The sequence below is a fragment of the Lipotes vexillifer genome, unplaced genomic scaffold (genome assembly GCF_000442215.2).
Source record: "Lipotes vexillifer unplaced genomic scaffold, Lipotes_vexillifer_v1.1 scaffold299, whole genome shotgun sequence".
NCBI classification, from domain to species: Eukaryota; Metazoa; Chordata; class Mammalia; order Artiodactyla; family Lipotidae; genus Lipotes; species Lipotes vexillifer.
Window position 1 is genome coordinate 951,904 of NW_006784347.1, and position 19,927 is coordinate 971,830.

General features: G+C 37.7%; 1 protein-coding gene across 3 annotated transcripts in view; it reads left to right on the forward strand.

Annotated features, from left to right (window-relative positions):
* The window catches only part of TLK2 (tousled like kinase 2), a 110,279-nt gene that overhangs the window by 3,436 nt on the left and 86,916 nt on the right, over positions 1 to 19,927 (forward strand). Inside the window, exon 2 of one of the 3 annotated variants that reach the window (XM_007456746.1) lies at positions 325 to 410. In XM_007456746.1, the coding sequence (XP_007456808.1) occupies positions 330 to 410 (81 nt within the window). In that variant the 5' untranslated portion in view covers positions 325 to 329. Of the gene's footprint in view, positions 1 to 317; positions 411 to 19,927 lie in introns of those variants that run through there. The other 2 variants (XM_007456747.1, XM_007456748.1) reach the window with 2 other exon arrangements.

The following is a 19,927-nucleotide window of genomic DNA, read 5'->3' on the forward strand; positions in this document are numbered from 1 at the left end:
GCATGTGGGATCTTCCCGGACCGGGGCACGAACCCTTGTCCCCTGCATCGGCAGGCGGACTCTCAACCACTGCGCCACCAGGGAAGCCCGGCAGGTGGATTCTTAACCACTGCTCAGAAGAGGACTTTTGAGCGACTTTATAACTTTAAATGTATTACTGTTTGGTGCAGCACATTGTAGTTTATTACTTGTATGCCATATTTATTTGAGGTTTACCTGTACGTGACCATTTGGTGAAATAGTTACACTGAGTTTTGTTATATCTAAAAATTGGTTCCTCATGTTTTAACTTTTATGGTCTCACAGGTACTTTTTCTTTTTCAGTAGAAATGATGGAAGAATTGCATAGCCTGGACCCCCGACGGCAGGAATTATTAGAGGCCAGGTTTACTGGAGTTGGTGTTAGTAAGGTGAGTAAAATGATGATAACAAACACTGATTATAGTCTAATGTAAACACATTTAAAAACAAAGAGCAATTTGGGTGGATCATACAGATACACTGAAGGGGAGACGATTTGGCTTACGGTTCCAGTGAACTTTTAAATCCTACCAGTTGTTCCAGTCATTTAACAGTATGCGTGAAGGTACTCTCTATGGGAGGGTATACTTCTTTTTACCCTCTAATATGGGAGAGGTTTCCCATGGGTCTGTTGCAAGGATATGAACAGGATGTATATGTAGATTCTATGCCACATTTTGTCAAAGCTCAGTCACTCAGAAAAAACTGTTAATGAAAAGGTATTGGCATAGCTTCATTACGCTGGACTTTTTGGATAGTTACGTGTAGAGTTTTGAAAAATCTGCCTCTGCTAAGTCTGTCAGTTCTCCAAATCTGCAGTTCAGCAGATTCCTCCTGGTTGTACCCCCAGACTGCTTTTTCTCTCATTCTATTTCTCCTTCTTGTTCATTCTTTATTTTGTTCCAGGAGCATAAAATAAGATCAGGCCTCATTAATGGGCGGGTGTTAAGTTAAGCAGTGTTATGGCTTCCTGTACATTCTTATATACTTGCTACCTCACCCCTCTACTCTCACAGGATGGCTTTAGTACAAAATGTAAAACATATTTATGATTTTAATACAATATATAAAATATATTTATGATGTTTTATTTAAAATCTTCACCAATCCAAGATGTTGCTTCCTTGGGGTTAAGACTTGAGAATTTTTGATCTTTGACTTCATGTGATACATTCCTTCCTGTGCTTTTCAAGAAATCTTATTTCTCATGGTGACTTAGATCTTAGTCTCATGCTTTGGTCAGTAGCTTCTTAATTTTTATTTATTTATTTAGGCTGTGTTGGGTCTTTGTTGCTGCACGCGGGCTTTCTCTAGTTGCTGCGAGCGAGGGTTACTCTTTGTTGCGGTGCATGGGCTTCTCATTGCGGTGGCTTCTCTAGTTGCGGAGCACAGGCTCTGGGCATGCAGGCTGCAGTAGTTGTGGCACTTGGGCTCAGTAGCTGTGGCTCGCGGGCTCTAGAGCGCAGGCTCAGTAGTTGTGGTACATGGGCTTAGTTGCTCTGCGGCATGTGGGATCTTCCCAAACCAGGGCTCGAACCCATGTCCCCTGCATTAGCAAGCAGGTTCTTAACCACTGCGCCACCAGGGAAGCCCCAGTAGCTTTTTAAAGGAGAAGGTGTTTGTCAGGGTTTAGTTGGAAAAACTGGCTGCTTTGAGGAGTCTCATAATTTTGGTGAGCTGGAATAGCCTGATAGTTTTTGTTCATTCAACAGCTACTGAGTACCTGCTCCATACTAGGCATTGTGCAGGGTGTTAGGGATGACGCCTCAGTACAGTGCTTTCAAGCCCCCCCGCAGTGTGGAGAGGGCAAGTGCTCTAGACAGAGAGCTGGTGCTGTGATGAGAGCTGTATTAGAGCTGTGGTAAGGTGCTACGGGAACACAGGATTTGTTACACATTTTGTAATTCTTGGTTTCTTGGCCTCTTTAATTAAGTAACTGACTTTTGTGGCGCTTTGGAGCAGCTGTACTCCTGACTGTTGCTGTATATTAAAGTTACATGTGTAAATGTAAATTCTCTGATCTCGGTGAAGTAGCTTCAGCTCTAAGTGAGCAGCATATTTGAGTATTAAATTGATCTCGGATTCAATTGATTACCTAATAATGACCTTTGTTGTGTCTTTTAACTGGGGAATTCAGCAAAAGGCTCTTATCCAAATCTGTCTGTTTAGATGGTCACCTACTGAGTAAAAGTGAGTTTGTATTCAAATTATATGCGTTTTAAACTCTTTGGGCTTCCTTGTTAGGATGCTTTTCTTTCCTTCTGTTTTTAGGTTCATGGTAGCTGTATCCAAGCATACTTTCCATGGGGTACAGCGTAAGTTAGGGGAATGAGTAACATTGTGAATTCTGCTGCCCAGGCCCAACCTAAAATCATGTAACTAAGGTGTCAGAAAACTTTATCTGTTTAATAGGAAGTTCTTCCTTTGATACTTAGAAAGAAGTTACTTCATATCCAAAAGCTTTTATGCCATTAATTGTATGTTATTTTGAAATTTCCAATCATGGTAAGTATTGATTACAATAAATTTGTTATTCATGGACTAGCAGGAGAGTATTTTTACCCATAGCAAAGAAACTTGGGAAGAAAAAAAAAGGCAAGTAAATTATCCTGTGTTTTGTGGAGTTAGGAAGAGGAAAAAGAAAATCTCCATTTTGAAGGACTTCTTTTGCCTGCAAGACATTGTATCTCTCAGACCACTGATTTGAAATAGGAGTGGGGAGGTGACCACAGTACTGGGAGAAAAGGTGCTTTTGGATAAGCTCCTCCTTCTAGCTTGGAATTCCTCATTATGGGTCATAATTTCTCAATGAGGATGTCACTATGTTGATGACAGCTTTCATTTTTACAGAGATCATGAGCGCTTTCAGCCCTTGCTCCAAATGGGAGAGCAGAGTGACTTTCCTGTGATAGTGCCATCTAGTGGGACTGGTGCAGCCTCATGGGCTGTCTCTTGAGTTTCTGCGAACTATTCATAACATTTTCAGTACTTTTTGATGTCCATAGAAGGAAGAAGGTCAGTGCCACTGTGGATTCTTTCCTAGTGGACAGGGTGTTTTAAGTAGCTGCAATCTTTGAACTTCCTGGTTATTGTAGATATTCTGTCATGTTGCCTTGAGTGTTTTGTACCTGCAAATTGGATATACATCACAAAACTTAGGCTAAAAGAAAATGGCCAAGCCACCGCATTTATTACTTATAGTATTTAAGTTGCTCTTTACTTATATTTAGGTTATTGGCAAATTAAAAATTTTATTGTACATTGCATTTATATGCATTAATTTTATATAATTTTATGTATAATATTTAACTTATAATAATTGGTAAAACAAAGGCATTTGTTTTGTGCTTTGGGATGCACCATGTGGTTTTGTTTAAGAGATTGATGCTTTCTGCCATCAGTGAGTTGATAATAGAGGAAGGTAACCTGATGTGCACTAAGCTATAGCTGACTTTCCTCCTCTAGTCTAGCTGCCACTTTTACGAGGACCTGTAGCCATACTCTTAGCATTTTTGAGGTGATAGATTAATTGGGTTACGAACCTACTTCTTCATTTCTTGTTGACTTGACATGTGAGCTATCCTTCTTTAAGTTCTCTTCCTTTAAGTGCTAGATAATCCACTTCCAGTAATGTGAAACTGACTGTACCTATGTTTTCAATGAGGACTTAATGCAGTTTATATTCCCTACTCTCTCCCCTTTTGACAACTTAAATACAGGTAGTCTTGTCTCTGATTCTGGAGACTGTAAAGTAGGTGGATTTCCACCCTTGCATGCACTGTTAACTGTACCTAGTTGAATTTTAATGCTAAGATAGTAACAAATACTCTTAAAGTACTTTCTGTGTGCCAGATACTGTCCTGAGTACAGTAAAAGCAATAAGTGAATTTAGATCTTTCATAACAGGGATACTAGTCTTAATAAACACTCCTTCTCTTTTTATAAGACATACTAACTGATGCCCACTGCATTGCTCCCACCAGTTGATTTATAGACTTACCAAGGGTCACTTTATGACAGCTTGCACTTGTATTATAATCATATAGTTCAACACAAAATTGTGTTAACCATTGATATATGATTGTAAAATGAAAGAATTGTTGATTCTGTGAAAACTAAGTTAGCTGCCTTGGAAAGACTGAATATAAAATGAGTCAATAAGGAGATAACTAGAAAAATTTATTAAAAAATTGTTTTTTAATCTGGAAGAATTCTTCATTTAGATCCTTGGCAAGTATCTTTAAAGTTCTTGCTTCACTTTTAAAGAAATTGAAACTGGAAATTGTAGATGATGCATTATGGGTGTGGTTTATGTAAGACAGTGTGAAACTATAGTGGATCTATAACTCAAAGGGCCTATATCAAAAGCTTGGCAACAGAATAAACATTTATGTTTTAAGTTCAAAGAAAACGTTTAAGGTGTTATTTTTTTAGGATTCCCCACTATCACTTACTTTTTTGATTAATGTCATTGGTTTCAGTTGTATTGAATGAAATGGATTATGCAGTGTGTTGATGGTATTGACAAGAAGAGCAAAATGAGAAGCCATGAAAAGTGGGACTATCTCTTTTGGCACAGTAAGAACCTTCACTTTATAGAGCCTGAAGCAAGATCATGTAATTTTAGGTAGTACCACATAGTAGATTATTGATGTCTTCTTAAAGAAAAATGATCTCTTTTCCTATCTTTTATAAATTTGTGAGGCTGATATGTGAACATTTTAAATGATCACATTTGATTTCTGAAAAGACCTTTAACCAGCCAATACCTTTCTCCTGTCATTTAGTGAATTGCATCAATTAGAAGGTGTCAGTTATCAATATCTAGTGTTAGCTATTTCACATACCAGTGCCAGTAATTTTAAACAATGTGTTTAGGTGTTTATATTTAGTACATAGTTAGATGGTCAATAAGCATAAATGTTGAAAAATAGTGTACATTTATACCAGTTAGTTTTAAGGAACTGTTGATAAATTTATTAAGTTTGCTTTTATGTTACGTTCTCCTTTTCATTACAGATCTTCCTCGACTTACAGTGGGGTTATGTCTTCGTAAACTCATTGTAAGTTGAAAATATCAGAAGTTGAAAATGCATTTAATGTACCTAACCTACCGAACATGGTAACTTAGCCTAGCCTACCTTAAACATGCTCAGAACACTTACATTAACCTACTATTGGGCAAAATCATCTAACACAAAGTGTATTTTATAATAAAGTATTGAATATGTCATTTATTGAATACCATACTGAAAGTGAAAAGCAGAATGATTGTCTAGGTACAGAGTGGTTGTAAGTGTCTTGGTTCTTCTACCCTCATGATTGCATGGCTCACTGAGAGCTGTGCTGATGCCGCTGCCCAGCGTCATGAGAGAGTGTTGTGTCACCTATTACTAGCCCGGGAAAAGATCACAATTCAAAGTTTGGAGTACGGTTTTAACTGAATGAATATCATTTTTGCACCATCATAAGGTTGAAAAATCATTAAGTGGAACAATTATAAGTTGGGGACCATCTGTACTTTAGTATTTATTTAATTCTACCCTCATTTCACATGTAGTCAAGTATCAACTCATTTCTCTTCTTTCTCTAGTATTTGTCTGCCCCACTGCTACTGCCTTAATCCAGACCTTCCTCATTCATAACTGTAATAGCTAGTTTCTCCTATCCCATTCATCTTTTTGTAAACTGCTACCAGTTATATTTCTAAGAATACCAATATTATTGTTTTACTCCCTTGCTTTAAAGGCTCCACATTGTCTACTGGGTAGAGTTAAAACTCCCTATCCAAACATTTTAACTTCATGGATCATCTACTCCTCCACTGCTGGGCGCTGCTACCTCAAACCATGACTGATCTTCTAACCTGTAATGTTAGTAAACAGGGTTATGATGTCTCCTGTACCATTCCTTTTTATTTGTCAAATGAACTTTCAGTTTACTTTTCAAAGCATAATCCGGATATCCCTTCTGTATAGCTTTTCCAGATAGCTGCACCATCTAGTTGCATTATCTTATTAGCACCTGATAACCTACTTTTATTATAACACACTTGTTTTCCCCATTAGTCTCCTTGAGAACATGGGTGATACCTTTATTTCTGACTCTTCAAGTGCTCAGCACATTGTATACACTGAATAAATCTTTGTTGAATTGGAAAAGAGTATTGAGAAGATGAAAATAGAGTTAATTGTCACCCATATAGGCAAGTTTCTTCTTCTTTTTTTTTTTTTCTTGGCGGTACGTGGGCCTCTCACTGTTGTGGCCTCTTCCGTTGCGGAGCACAGGCTGCGGACACGCAGGCTCAGTGGCCATGGCTCACGGGCCCAGCCGCTCTGCGGCATGTGGGATCTTCCCGGACTGGGGCACGAACCCATGTCCCCTGCATTGGCAGGCGGACTCTCAACCACTGTGCCACCAGGGAAGCCCCCATGTTTCTTCCTTTAATCTAGCTCCAAACTCTTGTCTAAGATTGTATTTAAAGCAATGACATATATTTTGGCTTAAATCTTCCTTATGTTTCTTTTATAATCTTTCTTATGCTTCTTTTACCTTCTTTTGAAATTTTCTTGTAATTTATTGAGTAATTATCTGCTATGAAAGACAAACATTCTCATACTATTTCCCCCCCACCTTCAAATTTTTGTCAGTTATATTATTTATTTTTAATATTCCATTTTTCCACCTTCTAGTTTGAAAGTTATGCACTCTTTTATTGGTTACCACAGAAATTACAATATGTATCCTTAATTTATCAAAGATTAATGTTAGGGCTTCCCTGGTGGCGCAGTGGTTGAGAGTCTGCCTGCCGATGCAGGGGACACGGGTTCGCGCCCTGGTCCGGGAGGATCCCACATGCCGCGGAGCGGCTGGGCCTGTGAGCCATGGCCGCTGAGCCTGCACGTCTGGAGCCTGTGCTCCGCAATGGGAGAGGCCACAACAGTGAGAGGCCCGCGTACCACAAACAAAAAAAACAAAAAAAACAAAAACAAAAACAAAAAAAGATTAATGTTAAATCAATACCTTTGCCCTCCTTTTTGTCAATACAGGGCCTTGAACATTTAACTCTATTATTCCTCTCCCACCTCACATGCTGTTCTGTATTTAATTGTATATGTATATATATTTAACTAGTAGGCTTTTAGAGCAGTTTTATATTTATAGAAAATTGAGCAGTTAGTACAGAGAGTTGTCATATACTACCATCCCATCCCTCCAGTTTCTCCTATTAGCATATTGCATAAGTGTGTTAGACTTGTTACAATTGATAAACCGGTATTGATACATTAATATTAACGAAAGTCCATAGTTTAACATTAGGATTTACTCTTCATGTCGTAGAGTTCTATGGCTTTTGATACATGAAGAAAAGTCATGTATTCACCATTTGTATATATATTTTTAAGAGTCCACAGATTATTATTGCATCTGTTTTATAGTTACGTTCTTTTTGCCTGACCTACATGTTCACCTATGTGTTTACCACTTTCTTTGTCATTCATTCCTTTTCACATCTCTGCCCTTCTATCTGGAATATTTTTTCTTTTGCCTGAAATATATCCTTTGGAATTTCTCTAGTGTGGGTCTGCCAGTGATTGTCTCTCCATTTTGTCTACTTTAAAATGTCTGTTTTTGGTTTTATTCTTGAATGGTGGTATTTTTGCTAGGTTTAAAATTCTAAGTTGGTTGTTATTTTCTTTCAGTACATTGTTTACTATTGTCCACTGACTTCCATTATACTCTTTTTATTTTTAGTCTCACTGCCATTCTGTTGAAGGTAATCTATCTTTATCCATTTTCGAGATTTTCTCTTTGACTTTGATCTTCTGCACTGTAATGTAGGGATGAGAGAGATGTCTAGATTGGATTACTTTTTTTCTTTATTATTTTCCTGAGCTTTATTTACATCTGAATATTTTTGGGGAACCTGAGAATACACTTAAAAGAAATAGATTTTAGTTTTTAGAGCAGTTTTAGGCTCACAGCAAAATTGAGTGGAAGATACAGAGATTTCCCAGATACCTCCTGGCCCTGCACATTTGTTACAACTGATGAACCTATATTGACATATTATCACCCAAAGTCCATAGTGTACATTAGGATTCACTCTTGGTGTTGTACATTCTATGGGTTTGGTCAAATTTATAATGATATATATTTGTTATACTGTCATACAGAGTAGCTTTACTGCCCTAAAATCCTCTGTGCTCCAGCTGTTCATCCCTCCCTCCCCTAACCCTAGGCAACTACTGATCTTTTTACTGTCTCCATAGTTTTGTCTTTTCTGGCATGTCATGTAGTTGGAATCATACTGTATGTAGCCTTTTCAGATTGGCTTCTTTTACTTAGTAATACTCATTTAAGTTTTCTCTGTGTCTTTTCATGGGTTGTTACCTCTTTTAAAAAAAATTTTTTTTTAAAGCACTGAATAGTATTTCATTGTCTGGATGTACGACAGTTTATTTATCTGTCCATTTACCTACTAAAGAGTGTCTTGGTTGCTTCCAAGTTTTAGCAGTTATGAATAAAGCTGCTATAAACATCTGTATGCAGATTTTTATGAATGGTTGGATTATTTTGATTTATTCTGCTTGGAATTTATTGGATTTCTTAAATCTGTGGGTTGCTGGTTTTCATCAGTTCTAGAATATTCTCAGCCATTGTCTCTTCATATATTGCCTCTGCCTTCCACTCTGTCTTCTCTTTCTTGCACTCCATTTAAACATATGTTAGACCTTCTTACTGTATTTTCTCTGCCTCTTACCCTATCTTCTGGATTGCTGGTCTTTATTTCCCAGGGCTGAATACTGAGTAGGTTGTTCTGAAATTTCCTTGCACTTTTGTATTTCTTCTGATACCTCCACTTCTTTATTTTCTCTTTAAATTTGTCTAATCTCCATAATTCTATCCATTGAGTTTTCATGAGGGCTGGTGTATTCCTAGGTGGCTGTTACCCTGAAAGGGTAGCCCTGTGCTCTTTGTTTAAAGTATAGGGTAGATTTCCCAGAATCCCCTCATTGGGCAGGTCCTGGGCTTTGACTTTCTTCTTTCTCCACACACTCAGGCCTCCTAAAGTACAGCTAGCTCAGTTTCAAAGCTTTTTCTTTAGAATCAAACCAGCAAATGCCCTCAAATAGAAATACTATTTTTTGAGTGCTGATCTTACCTTTCTGAATTCTTGTCTTATGGATTTTGGTGCAGTAATACCTTCTCTTTTTCACAGTCAGTAATATAAATTTGGTTGACACTTAACAAAGTATACATTAACTCTTGTGCCACAGTGGTTAGAGAATCCATATCCATATCTAGTTTTCCTCCTTGTGATTGTCACTTTTCATCTGCTTCCTTCCTTCCTATATGTGGTCAGTATTGTCATTACACCTGGCTGTTAGTCATTTATGTTACTTCTTATTTTCTGTTTACTTTTAGTTAAAGATTAAATTGAAGTGTTTCTTAAATTTTTTTTTTTAAGGCAAGGAGAAAGAAAGCAAGTAAGGTTGTATTATCAATGATATTTTTTAACATTTTCTGAATGCTTTTAAGGCTTTATTTTTTACTTTATTAATTTATCTTTAAATTTATTTATTTATTTTTGGCTGTGCTGGGTCTTCGTTGCTGTGGGCTTTCTCTCTACTTGCCGCGAGCAGGGGCTACTCTTGGTTGTGGTGTGCGGGCTTCTCATTGCGGTGGCTTCTCTTGTTGCAGAGCATGGGCTCTAGGCATGTGTGTTTCAGTAGTTGTGGCACACAGGCTCAGTAGTTGTGGCTACTCGCAGGCTCTAGAGCGCAGGCTCAGTAGTTGTGGTACACAGGCTTAGTTGGCTCCGCATCATGGGGGATCTTCCCAGACCAGGGATCGAACCCGTGGCCCCTGCATTGGCAGGCGGATTCTTAACCACTGTGCCATCAGGGAAGTCCTATCAATGATTTCCTATTTCGAACTTGAGTCTAGAGATGGTTTGGCTTGGTTAGTCTTGTTCTTCCTCTTTACCTTGTCTGGGTCTCAAATTGCTAGATACCTCTTTTGTTTTCAGTGCTAATGTTTATAAAGTTGCATCCTAAAAATGTTTCTAATAAATAGTTTTAAACAAGATCTGTTGCAGTGTTTTTTTTTTTTTTTTTTTGCTAGGTCCCTCTTGATGGTAGGTTTCGCTTGGTCCTAACTAATACTGTGTGTAATGGGATGGATTAGTTTAGAATCTGCTTCCTAGTATGTTAGCCATGTTTAAACACTTCTTAGGCTGTTCTTTTTGACGTTTTACAGTCCAGTTTCCCTTTTTCCCTAATCCAGAAAGAGACTTGGCTTTTTCTAGTCCCAAATTTACCTTGTTTAGACTTTAGTCATATTTAAAAAAAAAAAATTCCTGGAGTATTTGGTGACTTTGCCCTGCAGAAGGGTTGCCCATCCCATCTCTCTGTTCTTTTTGGTTCATTTGAGGCTAGGCTTTGACTTAGTGTGGCGCCACAAAGTTTCTATTATAGGGTCATTTGTCCTAGCACCTGCTTGCCCCCTGGTCAGCTTTTTTTGCCCTTAGAGACTTTCATGGGGAATCTTGTTTTATAATTTGGACTGCTCTTGCTTTCTATCCAAGGAACACTCCTTTGCAGGTTAGAGCAGTCTGAAGGATCTGGTGTACTAGTAAAAGTTCTTTTTCTCATTTGGTTGATTAGTTTTGCCTGTTTTCCAAGGTTCTCACGACTAAGTCAGGCTCTTTGCTTTCTTCCCACTTTTCATACACTAGTTTTGTGGAATCTTATCTTTACTGTTTAACAATAGAACATAGTTATACTGTATTAGCCATCAGATACAAGCAGTATCATTCCTCTCACAGATATACCTTGTGCTGAGGAATGTTCACAGTCAAATGCTCACAGTACGAGAATTTTGTTTGTTTTTTTGTTTGTTTTTTTACTTTTTGGCTGCACTGTGCGGCATGTGGTATCTTAGTTCCCCAACCAGGGATTGAACCCTTCCCCCCTGCAGTGGAAGCAGGGAGTCTTAACTGCTGGACCGCCAGGGAAGTCCCTGGTTCAGTTTTTGATAATTTTAGAAACCTAATTGGTAATTTCCTGTGCAATTTGGAATACAGAGGTAAGAATGGAATTCCGTTTTAGTCATATCTTACTCTTTTAACTTAACCTCCCTCTCCCCACTTTTAACTGCATATACTGCAAAGTGTACTGGAATAGGAATAATCTAGCTTTGGTTCTGGTACCTTCTAAGAAGTTAATTAACTGTATGACTTGGAAGTCAGTTCAATTCTGGGTACTTCCAGTTTAAGAAAATTATTTTTGATGATCTGCACCAAAAGAGGGAGCCATATTTGAGAAAGGGGAAAACAAAACTAAAAAATTCCATTTAGACATTAATCCTATCAAAGAACGAATAGTGGCGTTAAAATACAAAACCCTCAGGAACAAAGGCTAGAAAAATATCTTGCCAAAACTCTTTCCTTATTAACCCTTTCATTATGTGTATATAGACTTCTGGGAATTTGGATTGCAAATACCAAAGGAACAAGAAAAGCACTTTGTTCTGCCTGTTACGTATACTCTGAGACAGTGGCAAGGAAGATAGAGGTGGAGTGTTTTTCTAAAAGTATTCTTTAAAAATGGGTGATGTCTGTTTCCTAATTCTAACTAGATGAGGGAGAGGTTGGTCATCAAACTTCACTCTTTTTTTTTTTTTAAACTGAAGTATAGTTGATTTACGATGTTGTGTTAGTCTCTCTTGTACAGCAAAGTGATTCAGTTATCTATCTATCTATCTATGGATATTCTTTTTCATATTCTTTTCCATCATGGTTTATTACAGGATATTGAATATAGTTGCCTATGCTATACAATAAGACCTTCTTTATCCATTCTATATATAATAGTTTGCATCTTTTAATCCCAGACTCCCAGTCCAACCGTCCCCTGCCTCCCCTCCCCCTTGGCAGCCACAAGTCTGTTCTCTATGTCTGTGAGTCTGTTTCTTTTTCGTAGGTAAGTTTATTTGTGCCATATTTTATTATTTATTTATTTATTTATTTATTTTCAGTACGCAGGCCTCTCACTGTTGTGGCCTCTCCCGTTGCGGAGCACAGGCTCCGGACGTGCAGGGTCAGCAGGCATGGCTCACGGGCCCAGCCGCTCTGCGGCATGTCGGATCTTCCCGGACCGGGGCACGAACCCATGTCCCCTGCATCGGCAGGTGGACTCTCAACCACTGCGCCACCAGGGAAGCCCTATTTGTAGACTTTTTAATGATGGCCACTCTGACTGGTGTGAGTGGTACCTCACTGTAGTTTGGATTTGCATTTCTCTAATAGTTAGCGTTGTTGAGCATCTTTTCATATGCCTGTTTGCCATCTGTATGTCTTTGGAGGAATGTCTGTTTAGGTCTTCTGCCCATTTTTTGATTGGGTTGTTTGTTTTTTTGTTATTGAGTTGTATGAGCTATTTGTATATTTTGGCAATTAAGTCTTTGTCAGTTGCATTGTTTGCAAATATTTTCTCCCAGTCCATAGGTTGTCTTTAAGTTTTATTTATGGTTTCCTTTGCTGAACTTCACTCTTTTTAAAATTGTAGTAAATATACGTGACATAAAATTTACCATTCTAAGCATTTTTGAGTGTACAGTGCATTCACTTTGTTGTACAACCATCACCACTATCCCTCTCAAGAACTTTTTCATCTTGCAAAAATGAAACTGTACTCATTAAACAATAAATCCATGTTTATGCCTCCCCTTAGTCCCTGGCAACCACCATTCTACTTTGTTTCCATGAATTTGACTACTCTAGAAATGTCATATAAGTGGACTCATACGGTGTTTGTCTTTTTGTGACAGGCTTATTTTACTTAGCATAATATTCTCAAGGTTCATCCGTGTTGTAGCATGTGTCAGAATTTCCTTTCTTTTCAAGGCTGAATAATATTATATGTACCACGTTTTATCCATGTATCTGTCAGTGGTCACTTGGGTTGCTTCTATGTTTTGGCTACTGTGAGTAATGCTACTATGAACATGAGTGTGCAGATATCTGTTCGAGTCCCTACTTTCAGTTATTTTGGGTGTATATGCAGAAGTGGAATGATTGGATTTTATTAAACTCACTCTTTTGTTGAAGCTTGACCTCCTCTCATCCCGTATCCTTGACAAAGCGCAGTCAGAAAATGGTGATTGTTTTTCCTTTAGTCCACATTTAGCAAAAGCCCTAGAAATCTTGAAAATTTTGTTAGCATCTGCACAACTAGTAATACTACTCAAATGGCAGTTATTTTTGCAAACGGTATTATTGGCCCAGGATGTTTGACAAAGTAAGTAACTTGGTGAGTTACATAGCATTGTTGAGCATCTTTTCACGTGCCTATTGGCCATCTGTATGTCTCTGGAGAAATGTCTATTTCAACGCCTTTTATTTTAACCAAAGCATAGTTTAGTTTTAAAATGGTAACAGTAAGTGGCTATCTAAATGTGCTGTATTCGAATTTTTTTTTGTTTTGCGGTACGCAGGCCTCTCACTGTTGCGGCCTCTCCCATTGCGGGGTACAGGCTCCGGACGCGCAGGCTCAGTGGCCATGGCTCACGGGCCCAGCTGCTCTGCGGCATGTGGGATCTTCCCGGACTGGGGCACGAACCCGTGTCCCCTGCATTAGCAGGCGGACTCTCAACCACTGCTCCACCAGGGAATCCCTAGAATTTTATTTTAACCAGTATTACCTCAAGTATTAAGTCCTGTGAAGACTGTTAATGTTGCCTACATAAAGATAACAAGGTGGTGGTATCTATTGTAATAGATGTGACCCGCGTGACTGATAACTTTGCTTTTATAAAGAGTAAGTATGTGACTTTTATCACATAGTCTGCTTCTAGGGTTCATGTTGATTTAATTTCCGTTACTAAGGGTTAATTACTAAGGGTTAATTGTGGAATTAAAATGTAATCTGAAGGGCCAGCTAATCTCAGGAGATGGTGCCTCTAGTTCAGGATATATTCTGTTATATTAACTAACTTCAGCAGGCAGATTTAATGTTCAAATTTGGCAGAAGCTACTAGCATCAAACCAAAACTAACTTGTCCAATCTCCATTATATTAACAATTGACTAGCTAGAATCAAGGCACAAAATATTCCATCAGCTTCTAATGAAAAGCCGTTTGACCTGCTGTGTGATAATCTGGATGAGATGAAGAAGAAATATAATAGCTATATTGAAATTTTAGTGCCCAAATTTTTCAGTAGTTGAGTTCAGCTAACTCTTATTGAGTCTGTACTATGTATAGGTGTTACAGAGGATTAAAAAAAAATCAACCAGATGCACTGTATACTCTTGAGGCACTTATAATCAGGCAGGCATGGACCCATATGTCTATGGCACACAGCTGATGGTGGATATGGAGATGTGAAGGTATTACGAACCTAAAAGAAGGGAGCACAAGTACATATGTATATTCACTCCCCTCCATTAAAAACAATATGGAGATGTGAAGTTATTATGAGCCTAAGAGGAGAGAGCGTAGTAATTAATTTGCTCGGGGGTCAGATTGTGGAAGGATGAGACTTTTTGTTTCACAGTAAGATCACTATAGCTAAACAACCTAAGAAAAATTCTGATAAAATATTATTATGAATAAGTCACAGAATGATAGTGTAGAATAGCTTGGTTTTATTTTTTTTTATATTTATTTTATTTATTTGCCTGCACCTGGTCTTAGTTGCAGCACATGGGGTCTTCGTTGCTGTGTGCAGGATCTTTAGTTGCATCGTGAGAACTCTTAGTTGTGGCATGTGGGAACTAGTTCCCTGACCAGGGATCGAACCTGGGCCCCCTGCATTGGGAGCGTGGAGTCTTAGCCACTGGACCACCAGGGAAGTCTCCTAGAATAGCTTGGTTTTTTTTGTTTTTTAGAATAGCTTGGTTTTAAAGCTTAGCAAAACTGCTTGGGGTCTAAGGCAGAGTTTTTTTTTTTTTTTTAAGAATTAATTTTGATTAGGTGATATATTTACATAGTACCAAATGCAGAAGATCTCAGAGATACGAAATGAAACATCTCTGCTTTTCCTTTTTTTTTTTTTTTTTTTTTTTGGCCACACCATGCGGCATGTGGGATCTTAGTTCCCCTACCAGGGATCGAACCTGTGCCCCCTGCATTGAGAGCATGGAGTCTTGACCACTTGACTGCCAGGGAAGTCCCTGCTACGCTTTTCCTATGTCCGTCTGGTTCCCTTCCCTGGAGACAACTATTAGCAGTTTCTTGTATTTTATTTGTGTGTGTGTATATCATATATATCACACATGATAATGTATACAATATATATGTGTGTGCGTGTGCAAATACATATGTATATTCACCCCTCCGTTTTTTAAAAATACAAAGACAAGTATGTTATATACATTATTATTGTGTATTTTCCTTTTCGTGTTTAAAATATTTTAGAAATTGTTTTATATTAGTACACATAGAGCTTCCTTGCCTTTTTTTCCCCAAGGCTGTTTAATATTCTATTGTGCAGCTGAACCATAATTTAACCAATTTCCTGTGGATGGACACTTAGATGGACAACACTTTTATTGACATAAGCAGTGCTATAGTGAATAGCTTTGTAATACACAGTGTCATTTCACACATGTTTACTGGATGAATCCCTAGAAGTGGAATTGGTGGATCAAAGTATATGAGCGTTTGTAATTTTGGTAGTTATAGCCATATTCCTCTCCATAGAGAAGAGGAATATAACTGTATTCCTCCATCAATGAATGAGAACATTTGTTTCCCCATAGTTGAGTATGTTAAGGGAGTTAGTTAAGGGAGTCTGTAGACAGATGCTAGTGTTCCTGAACCTTGTAAAATGATAGGTAAAAATTTGTATGTATGTATTTATGGCTGTGTCTTTTTCCGGGGGGACAGGTCCACAGTTTTCACTACATTCTTAAAAAGTTCAGTGATTCAGAATAGGGTTAAAGGAGTTCCCTGGTGGCACAGTGGTTAAGAATCCTCCTGCCAGTGCAAGGGACATGGGTTTGAGCCCTGGTCTGGGAAGATCCCACATGCCACGGAGCAACTAAGTCCATGTGCCACAACTACTGAGCCTGTGCTCTAGAGCCCACAAGCCACAACTACTGAAGCCCGTGTGCCACAACTACCTAAGCCTGTGCGCCTAGAGCCCGTGCTCTGCAATGAAGAGTAGCCCTCACTCGCTGCAACTAGAGAAAGCCCGCGTGCAGCAACAAAGACCCATACAGACAAAAATAAAAAAATAAATAAAATTAAACCTTAAAAAATATATAGGGTTAAAAACCACTATCTGGCAGTTAGTTGTTTCAAATTAGAACACATCGCTTTGAATCGTATTTCTCTTTTACAGAAGTATTTGAGCAGAAGCATGTAAGTAATTATTAGAGATGTTGTGTGGAAAGTTATTGTGTAGTAGAATGGACTAAATCTAATTCCCAATCTTTTATTATTCTTCCCTTCACTCCCTGGGAGGCCATGTTTTAAAAGGCCTGTTTTCTATTAAACTGAATTTATTAAGCAATACCTTATTTCCCCAGTTTTATTAATTAGAGCTTTCGAGCAGTATGAGGTGAGTTTTACTACAGAGTTAATCCTTTCATCTATACTGAGTTGATGAAATCTTAGCTAAAGTCAATTCAGTTTATCATTTTAAATAGGCTGTGTAGGTGAAAAATAGTTCAGGACCCCCACTGTTATCTTTAGGACTTATTAGGGATCTAAGGAACAAATCTCTACACCAGATAATCTCCAAGGCCCGTTTGAGTTCTGTGTGTCAGCAGTACATATTCTGAGGTTTTTTGTTTTTTGGGGTTTTTTTGCGGTACGCGGGCCTCTCACCGTTGTGGCCTCTCCCGTTGCGGAGCACAGGCTCCGGACACGCAGGCTTAGCGGCCATGGCTCACGGGCGCAGCTGCTCCACGGCATGTGGGATCCTCCCGGACCTGTGCATGACCCCGTGTCCGCTGCATCGGCAGGCGGACTCCCAACCACTGCGCCACCAGGGAAGCCCAATTCTGAGGTTTTGATGAGGACCCATATTAAGTTCTAATTAATACAAGTACTATTACAAATAAACTCTCACCATAACAGATTCCATAGGGCTTTCATATTTTGGAATAATTTGGAATTAATCTGTAATTACAGTATGCATATTATTGAAAGTCACAATTCTGTTAAGTCCTGGAGAAAACAGGAGCTATCTAAAATGAATTAGAAATTTAAAAGATTTAATTTATTTAGAGATAGTTGGTGGTGTTACGTAAAGCCCTCTCTTTTTTGATGCTATATTATTATTTGGTGTCTTGTTTTGAAAGGGGATTTTTCTAGGGATGATTTAGAATATTTCATGTGGGGAAAAGTGAGGTGAATCTGTATGCCATACTAGATACTGGAGCAAAAGTTAAAAGGTCTTGCCTGTTAATAGCACTCAATTAGGACAATTTTTTAAAACATTGTTACATATTCTGGAATAGAACCTGAGGAGCTGTTTGTTGTACAGAATTATTTGTTGTAGATAACTTATTTTATCTAGTTCTCCAAAGTTTTATTTATTTCTGAATAGAAATTTAGAACAAAATTTTTGTTATGGGCTATCCTTATAGAACTTTTTATAGTGACATTTGCTATAATGGGAATCTGCTTTTACTAACAAACCTTTGATTACAATGAATTTTTTTCTTTTTTTTCTTTTTATTGGAGTATAGTTGATTTTCAGTGTTGTGTTTCATGAGTACAGCAAAGTGAATCAGTTATACATATACATACATCTACTCTTTTTTTAGATTCTTTTCCCATAGATTATTTGGAGGTTGGTTATGATAAGTTAAATATGCATACCACTTAAGAAAATAACAAAACAGAGATAATAGCTAATGATCTCTTAGTGGAGATAAAATGGAATACTTGAAAAAATATGTACCTCAGTTCTAAAGAAGGATGGGGAGGAGGAAAAGAAACAAAAGATAGGAAAAGAAAGTAACATAGTAGGTTTAAACACAGATAATTAAATAAATTTGTAAATGGTCTAGCACTCCAGTTAAGAGTGTCAGGTTAGATCGTTGTTATGTGATCCAACTATGTGCTGTCTACAAGAAACCCACCTTATTTTTAACCTGTATCTTTGTATTTAAAAGGATGGGAAAAGATACTGTATAAACACTAAGTATAAAAAGATTGGCGTGCCTATAGTTGTATTAGACAAAGGAGACTTGAGAACAAGGAAAATATTACAAGGGGTAATGAAGGGCATTTCATAATGATAAAAGGATCAATCCATTGAGAAGACTCAGCAGTTGTAAATGTTATGCATCCAATAACAGAGCAAAGCAAAAACTGACAATTGAAAGGAGCAGTAGACGAATCCACAGCTTTAGTTGGAAATTGCAGTATTCTTTCTCAATAATTGATAAAACAAGCAGGCAAAAAAATCAGCAAGGATATAAAACATTTGGACAGTACTGTCAGTGAACTGTACCTAATTGACATTTATAGAACACTATACCCACATGCTTTTCAGGCACACATGGAACATTTACCAAAATGGACTATATCCTGGGCTATAAAACTTGTTTCAACAAATTTTAAAGGATTAAAATTATATAGAGAGTATTCCGACTACAACAAAATTAAATAAGAAATCAGAAAGGAAAAGATACCTGGAAAATCTCCAAATATTTGCAAGTTAAATAACATACTTTTAAAAAAACTTTAGATCAAAGAAGAATTCACAAGGGAAATTAGAAAATCTTTTGACCTGAGTGAAAATGAAACACAGTTTATCAAAATTTGTGGTATGCAGCTAAAGCAGTGCTTTAGAAGGAAACAGTTTCAAAAGAAACATCTAAAATCAATGACCCAAGCTTCCCCCTTAAGAAGTTGGAAAAAGAGCAAACTAAGTAGGAGAGAAATAAATAGTTGAAATAAATGAAATAGAAAGCAACTCTGAATAACCCTATATTAATTAAAGAAATTGGATTTGTAATTAAAAGCCTTTCCACAAAGAAAAGTCCAGGACCACACGGCTTTATTGGTGAATTCTATCAAACATTTAAGGAAGAAATAACAAAATTTTCACAAATTTCAGAAAACACTTATGAGACCAGCATTACCTTGATACCAAACCAGGTAAAGACATTATGAAAAAAGAAAACCATAGCTCAGTATCCCTCATGAATATAATATGCAAAAATCATTGACAAAATATTAGTAAATTGAATCTAGCTCTCTATATGTATCCTATATGTATGATAACACATCATGACCAATTGGGTTTAAATCCCAATTGCAAGGTAGATTGAACATTAAAAGTCAATGTAATCTACCATATTGATAAAGGTGAAAAGCTAAATGATCTTGTAATAGATGCATAAGAAGCACTTGAACAGAGTTCAGCACTAATTTGTGATAAAAGCTCTCAGCTGGTTAGGAACAGAAGGGAACTTCCTCAATCTGATAAAAGACTTCTATTAAAAACCTGCAATGAACCTCATACTTAAATGGTGAAAGATTGAGTGCGTTCAGCCTAATGTCCAGAACATGTCAAGGATATTTGTTCTCACAGCTTCAATTCAGCATGTTCTGAAGGTCCTATCCAGATGCATTAAGGCAAGTAAAACAAATAAGCTTATAGATTGGAAAGGAAAAATAAAACTATGTTTATTTTTTAGATGTCTTATATTGCTTTGGCCAGAAAGTTCCTTTGGTATTTAAGTAAAAATAAAAGACACATTTTTCATTTTCACCAAGAACTTTTTTTTTTTTTTTTTTGCGGTACGCGGGCCTCTCACTGTTGTGGCCCCTCCCGTTGCGGAGCACAGGCTCCAGACACACAGGGTCAGTGGCCATGGCTCAGGGGCCCAGCCGCTCCGCGGCATGTGGGATCCTCCCGGACCGGGGCACGAACCC